General features: G+C 56.8%; 1 protein-coding gene across 1 annotated transcript; it reads right to left on the reverse strand.

The window, feature by feature from the left end:
* Window positions 1-307: 307 nt before the first annotated feature.
* MSMP (microseminoprotein, prostate associated) lies at window positions 308-3,152 on the reverse strand. The gene is made up of 3 exons (XM_032766191.2): window positions 3,041-3,152; window positions 1,150-1,258; window positions 308-507 (listed from the first exon to the last, which is right to left on the reverse strand). Exons 1-3 carry the CDS (start codon window positions 3,150-3,152, stop codon window positions 318-320), a joined length of 411 nt encoding a protein of 136 aa, XP_032622082.1. The 3' UTR covers window positions 308-317.
* Window positions 3,153-7,609: the final 4,457 nt, after the last annotated feature.

The following is a 7,609-nucleotide window of genomic DNA, read 5'->3' on the forward strand; positions in this document are numbered from 1 at the left end:
GGGCTTGTCCACTGCCCCCAGTGTGCCCCCCCCCCCCGTGCCGGGACCTCCCTTAGTGTGTGTGGAGCACTGGGGTGCGGGGGGAGCCCTGGTTTGGCTCAGGAAGCTGAAGGCTAAGAAGAAGCCGGGGCAGAGCAACGCTAGGTTGTAAATATGAAGTTAGTTATTCCAGTATTGGGCGGCTAGTGGTTTCCCTGGAAGGTGGCTGCAGTAGCGTCTCACAGCACGTGGTGCAGGGACAGAACATGCAAGAAATGTGCTGTCGGGGGCAGTGGCGGTTCATGCTGGACGGGCGTGGACGAGGCACGTCCCCACCTCTACCTGCTCAGCCGCATCTCTAGCACCTTGTTGATCACTGGCTGCGAGGTGCTGGCCGAGCCCCACTCGTGCTCCATGCTGCTCACGCACGGCAGGCTGGGGTTGGCTTTCTGCACCACTGAAATCTGGCAGGTCTGTGAGTCGTAGTGGGCCATGCACCAGTCTGGAAAATCGATGGGGTGCTGGGTGCTGGACAGGAGAGAAGGGAGAGGGGTGCTTTGTCCGCAACGATCCTGCAGGAAGGGGGGGAGCTGCCTGGAAAGCCCAGACCCTACGGGGCAGCGGGAGGGATTGCAGGCCAAGCCAGGTGGCTCCTAAGGGCATTCCACTGACTCACCTGTAAGGTAAATGAGTAACGCTTCCCTCCCCCAGGCCTGGCCATGGCCTAGCCTAGCTCCTGCACCCCCCGGCTGCCCCACAGGACAGCCTCTCTCAGGACATCCTGTGCCAGTGATACTTCCCCCAGACCTCTCCCCAGCCACCTCCATGAACTGCCCCAGCCCCACGATTCCCCGGTCTGACCTCCCCCGGCCTCTGGCTGCGCCTCCCAGCGCAAGTGGGGTGCAGCTGTGGCAGCACAAGGGAGATGCCATTTCCATTGCCTGCAGCTCCCAGCACGGGCCTGCAACCCCTCGCACAGGCTGGGTGCTGGGTGCTGATGCTCCGGCTTGCACAGCAGTGTGGCCTGTTTGCTTGTTACATGCACAGACTGGCACTTGCTCCACGTGCGCAGAACCTGCTACCGGGGGCTGATCCCTGACCTGTGCTTCTGCGGCAACCCCAATAGAACTGGCTGCAGCAGCAACCCTCCCCTGGCACGTCCCCACTTACATCTCACAGCAGCCCACGCCAACAGGGTGGAGGCAGGTACAGAGCAGGCAGGTGGTGCTGAGCCAGGACTCCCCCAGGGTGAACTGCTTCCCCTCGTAGTGACAGGGAGCTGCAAAGAAATGGGCCCCAATGAGCGCAGGTGACCGTGCCTGCCCAGAACATGACCCAGGGCCTCCCCAGCTGCTCTACCGTGTAAGAATGGGCTGGGGACCCCCAGGCCCACCGCCTTCTCTCTGACATGAGAAAGGGGGTGGGGGAGCAACCCCAGGGCCCCCCTGCCTGCCCTTGAGATGACAAATGGGCTGGGGGAGCAGCCCCAGGGCCCCCCCACCAGCCCTATGATGCTGAAGATAGCCAGTAACCCCAGCCCCACACTCATGCCTAGGCTCCGTTACCAGACCGGGAAGCCCCTGCAGCTGTGGCTGGGGCCAGAGAGCAGGCACATTTCCACGGGTTTGTGTTCTTGGCAAGTCTCTGTGCTGTGAGCACAATGAGGCTTGGGCCTGATACAGACATGCGTTGCTCCTGCTCACTAATGGCTGTGCCCGTCGGTAAGGCACCAGCACCCACATCCACCTTCAGGGAGCTGTGACCTCCTCTGAGTGCTGGCCTGCTAAACCCAGGGTTGTGACTTCAATCCTTGAGGGGGCCACTTAGGGATCTGGGGCAAAATCAGTACTTGGGCCTGCTAGTGAAGGCAGGGGGTGGGACTCAATGACCCTTCAGGGTCCCTTCCAGTTCTAGGAGCTAGGATAGCTCCATTAATTTTTGTGGGAGGGATAGCTCAGTAGTTTGAGCATTGACCTGCTAAACCCAAGGTTGTGAGTTTAGCCCTTGAGGGGGCCATCTGGGGACTGGTCCTGCTTTGAGCAGCGGGTTGGACTGGATGATCTTCTGAGGTCCCTTCTGTGACGAACTGGGACTGTTCTTAATGTTTGCTCTGAACACAGTGTTGGTGCCTCAGTGTCCCCTATGCAGTTCTTAAGTATCTAGGTGGTGGGATAAGGGGGTGTGATTGCTACAGAGGAAGGGGCCAGTGCCCCTAAAATGCCTGGCACTTTGTCTCCTAGCAACTGATGTCTGGGCCCCCTCTGCAAGGTGGCAACTGAAAGTGTGGGAACAAAGGGATCAGGTGACCTCCTGGCCCGGGAAAGGAGCTGAGCGGAGAGGAGGGGCTGAGGTTGGTTAGTCTGGAGCTGCCTTGGGGACAAGGAGTGAAGTGCAGACCTAGGGGTCTGGCTCACTGCCCCCAGAATGGAACCCGGCCCGAGGGTCTGGTTCGCTGTATCTAAAGTTCTGTTTTGACTCTGTTCCTGTACATTGAATAAACCTCTGTTTGCTGTGCTGAGAAGTCATGTTGACTGCCAAAGTGGGGAGGTGGCAGAACCCTGTGGCTTCCCAGGACCGCCCTGGGTGCGGCTGCGTGGTGGGGAAGCACACGGAGGGGCAGAGGATGCTGAATGCTCCAAGGAGAGACCCAGGAGGTGAAGACGTGTGAGCTTCTTGCCCTGAACAAGTCTGCTCCAAGGGAGAGGAGGCTCCCCAAAGTCCTGACTGGCTTTGAGGGGAGCAGTTCCAGAGCATCGCCCGGGGACTCTGTGACACCTTCCAAGCCTGATATTCTGTGATTCTTCCTTGCCCCTGGCTGGGCTCTCGGCAGGGCCCAGCAGGCCAGTTCTCAGCCAGGGCCCAGGGGAGCTATTCAGTGATTTAAGGGCTGCTTTGCAGTCATCACTGGCCTGTAATCACACTCCCAGGGCTCAGCCCAATTTCTTTATTGCTTTGCAGCCTGGGAGCCCAGTGCTCCCACTGCCCTGACAACCCCAAGAAAAAGCTGAAGGCCTCACCCAGCACCTGCACATCCCAGCTTTAGTCTCCACAGCTGCCTTACCTTGCGCCTGGAAATAACATTTTGCCTGGGCTCCCTGGAGCTGGAGGAGGAAAGATACCAGCAGGCAGATCCTGCCCCAGACACGGGCAACCTTCTGCACCTTCCTGGCCATTGCAGCAGTCGTGCTTCGACTCTTCTTAATCTCAGTAAGTTCCCCGACTCCTCTCTCCCCGTCTCTGTGCTTTGCTCCTTCTCTCTCCCTCGCCTGTTTAATGTCTCCTCTCAGTCCCACCAGGAGACATTTATAAAGTTCAGCTTTATGACCCTGGCCACCAGCTGTGTCCCACTGGAAAAGTTGTAAAATTCATTTCCTGATGTGAAAGGCATGAAAACAAGAGGTAGGATCAAGATTTTTAACAAGCTGTGAAAAGCTGATTCATGTCCTCCAGAACCGGCTCCAGTTGGAAATCCTGGCGGGTGCAAGGCTTGGCAGAGAGGTCACAGAGCAGGGACCCTCTCTGGGTCTCCGTATGCAGGGTCCCTCAGAGACAAGCCACCAGGGCTGGCAGTGATGGGGGTCAAGGGAAAGAGGCCTTTGTGAAAGCTTCCCCTGGTTCCGTTGAGCTGTCTCTCATGCCAGAAAACCTCCACCAATGAGATTTCAGGGGGCATTTTGTCTCAATGGTGACCAGAACGTTCAGCTCCTGCAAAGCACCTTGGGCGTTGTCTCCTGATATTAAGCAGGACAGTCGAGGGGCCATCTTATGCAAAAGCAGGGAAACACGCACCCAGTCAAAAGATGAAGTTGCACACAAACCTGACTGCCATTCCTGCAGAAAGCCTGGGACCAAAACTACCAAGCAACAAAGCAAATGCTAGCCATCACCAGACACAACACACCGACAACCCCTTCAGGATCCAATTGACTACAGCTACCAACAACAACCGGGGCCATGAATACTGTCACACCATGACTCGGCCATCCACAGAAACAATGGGCCAAATTCATGCCTGGATTTCTCTGGAGTTCCATCAGGGAATGAGCCCCCACGAGTCAGCGTTCGGAGCTTATCAGCCTTCTCCCATCATCGACCATGGCCACAGCCTCCCCACCAGGATACCCTCATCTCCCCGATGAGCGGAGTGCCTCAGAGCTGCTCCCAAACGTGGAGCTTGCCACGTGCATGTTTCAGGGAGTTCACCCCGCTGGCACAGTTTGAGCAGCGGAGCACAATGTGGGTGCCCATCCCCCCACTGGTTGTCTCTCCCACGGATGGAGTGTGTGGCTGTCTGCTCTGCCCTGCAATTCGCAGTGGGAGGGAGTGTTCAGTCACCTCCTGTCAATCCACCCCAGTTTATGGAGCTGGTGAGACAGAGGCGTGTTCTGCGAAGTGATAGGAGTCACAGTGCAGTTAACTTCAGTGTCCTTGGGGGAGGAAAGGCACCAGCGACTGAACGGGACCCTAAACTTCAGACAGGGGGAATCTCCAGCAAATGGGGGGATTGATCAGGTGAGGAAATGAAAACCCTTAAACTCCACATAGAGTTTGCTGTAATAAATGTGCAAGATGCCCAATGGCGTGGACGCATGAGCTGCCTGGTTAATGGCAGATCCCAAGTTACTGGAGCCAAGGAAACAGCCCGAGAGAGGCCAGGACGCAGGAGCCGGGGGACAGCAGGGAACAAGTGTGATGGAATTGGGAGGCTAAGGTGAATTAGTAGAAAAAAGAACCAGAGACATAAGAACAAGAGATTCTTGGAGTAGATGTGAAGCCGGAAGCCTGTGAGCGAACCAGCTGGTCTGCTGGATCAAGAGGGCATGCAGGGAGCAATCATGGAAAATAAGGATATTGCTGAGAAGCGACATGATTTCTTTTCATGTCTGTGGGGGTGATTCCTGCTCTGGATCTGCTCTTTTCTGGTAAGAAGGATGAGGTGTTTCCAGAGACCGAGGTATTGGAGGTGGGGATAGCAGAAGAAATTGATAAATCAAAGAGCAACAAGTGCCCCGGCCCAGATGGCACAGCCCTGAGTTCTGCAGGAAATTATGAATGAAGTGGTTGATCTGCTAACAGAAGTTTGCAACTGCTCCTTGGAATCAGCTACTGTGCCAGAGGGTAGCAGCCAGATGGGGTTGGACTCAAGGTCTCTCTCTCTCTCAGTGGCCTTTGCCAGCTGCTGCAAAGGGAGGTGCAAGAACCCCTGAACAGGAGATGTGGGATATCGGCCCCTGCATTAGGGCTCATCCTAATTCCTCATAGTTAGGGGTTGTTTTAAACCCTGAAGTAGGAGGTTTAATGTTCCATCTGGAATTCTTGTTCGAAATAACAATTATTATTCTGGATGTTCTTCTCACCCACATAAACACCCAGTCTCTTTGAATTGTGCTGGTTTTGGTCTCAATGGTTTCCTGTGCCAGTGAGTTCCACAGTCTAACTGCACATTATGTAAGAAAGTATTTCCTTTTGTTGGTTCTGAATCTGCCTCCTTTCCGTTTCGTTGAATGTCTCCTTGTCCTTGTGTTCTGAGACCGGCAGCTTCTGTTCTCTCACCCTCCCTTCTCTAGAGCTTTTGAGTCACCTTGAGCTCTTCCTCAGGTCTGTGTAGCTCCTAAGCGTCTCTCTCACCAACGGCAGCTGGCACAGTAAAAGGTAATACCACCCCACTGTGTCTCTCTGATCTCCTGGGGCAGACCTGGCTACAACAGCACAACACAACAGAGGAAGGTCTCTGGAGCAGTCATTGTCATGTGTTCTTTTATCATGGAACCTTCTATTCATCTTGTCTCCAAGGTAACAGTCCCACTCTTTCAGTTTCTCTTTACAGGAGAGTTTTTCCAAACCCTTCAGCATTCTCCTTGTCCTCTGAACCCTCCCAGCTCTGTGCTGTCCCGTGGGAGGTGGGCAGGGGTGAAAGTAACTTAAAGGACTTGTTGGTACTCTGGAATCCTGAGGAGGGGCGTGGCCTCCGCTGGAGGAGATGGAGCCTTTAAATCCCCAGGCCCTTTAAATCAGGATTTAAAGGGCCCAGGTCTAGGGCTGTGGTAGCAGCAGCTGGGAGCCTCAAGCCCTTTAAATCACTCCCTGAGTTCCCAGCTGCAGAGGTGGCTGGGAGCCCTGGGATTCAGGAGCAATTTAAATGGGGGGATTTAAAGGGCCCAGGGCTCTAGCTGCTGCTACCGCAGCAGAGCCCCAGACCCTTTAAATTGCCAACGGAGCCCCAGGGCTCCAACAGCAGGGCCCGGGGCTCTGGCTGCCGCTACCCTCCAGTTCCCTTTAAATCGTCTCCGGAGCCCTGCTGCTGGAGCCCTGGCGTAGCGGCGGCAGGGCTCCAGTGGCTATTTAGGGGACCCAGGGTGGTAGAGGCAGCGGGAGCCCCGAACCCTTTCAATAGCCACCAGAGCCCTGCCGTCACTACCCCAGGGCTCCGGCGGGCTCTGGGGGCTATTTAAAGGGCCCACATGGTAGAGGCAGCGGGAGTCCCAAACCCTTTCAATAGCCACCAGAGTCCTGCTGCCGCTACCCCAGGGCTCCGGCAGGATCTGGGGGCTATTTAAAGGGCCCGGGCCCTGTAAATTGTCCAGGAGCCCTGGGGTAGTGGCAGTGGGGCTCCAGCGGTGATTTAAAGAACCCAGGGTGATAGCAGTGGCAGGAGCCCTGGGTCCTTTAAATCGCCACCCGAGCCCCACAGCTGCTACCTCATGGCTCTGGCAGTGGGGCTTTGGGCTCCAGCCCTTTAAATTGCTGCCTCAGGAAGCCAGTCCACCCCGGTATGGCACTCCAGCTCTTGCTGGCAGGGGTGGCAGGTTTGTAGAAATTTTGGTGGTGCTCCGAACCTGCACCTGCCCAAACTCTGCCCCCCTAAACTCCACCCACCACCTGCCCAAGACTCTGGGAGGGAGTTTGGGTGGGAGAGGAAGTCTGGGGTGCAGGCCCTGGGCTGGAGCAGGGGACTGGGATGCAGGAGGGGTGCAGGGGGCAGGCTCTGGGAGGGAGTTTGGGGATGGGAGGGAGTGTGGAGGGAGGGGGTGCAGGTTCTGGGAGGAAGTTTGGGGATAAGAAGGGGTGTGGAGGGAGGGGGTGCAGGGGTGAGAGCTGTGGGATGAGGCTGGGGTGGATTTGGGATGTGGCTTGGGATGAGGGGTTTGGGGTGTGGGAAGGGACTCAGGGCTGAGGCAGAAGGTTAGAGTGCAGGGTTATAAGGGCTTTGGGTGGGGCTGGAGATGAGGGGTTTGGGGTGTTGGAGAGGCTCAGAGCTAGGACAGAGGGTTGGGGTATGGGGGGATGGGGGCTCTGGCTGGGAGTGTGGGCTTTGGGGTGGGGCAAGGCTGGGGATGAGTTTGGGGTGCAGGCAGAACCAGAGAGAAGGACTCCCCCCAGCCCTCTCCCTGCTGGCAACAGCGAGCTCTGGAGTGGGGCAGGGCTGGGTATGAGTTTGGGGTGCAGACAGGCTGCCCTGGGACTGGAACCAGAGAGAAGGACTCCCCTTAGCCCTCTCCCTGCTGGCAGCAGTGAGCTCTGGGGTAGGGACCCCCTTCTCCCCCCCGGCAGCACACTCATTCCCCCACTGTCACTGCATGTGCTCCTAGGGCCCCTCTCAGGTCCAGGAATCCCCCTCGCCTCTCCTGTG

Source organism: Chelonoidis abingdonii, chromosome 6 (genome assembly GCF_003597395.2).
Source record: "Chelonoidis abingdonii isolate Lonesome George chromosome 6, CheloAbing_2.0, whole genome shotgun sequence".
Classification (NCBI taxonomy): domain Eukaryota; kingdom Metazoa; phylum Chordata; order Testudines; family Testudinidae; genus Chelonoidis; species Chelonoidis abingdonii.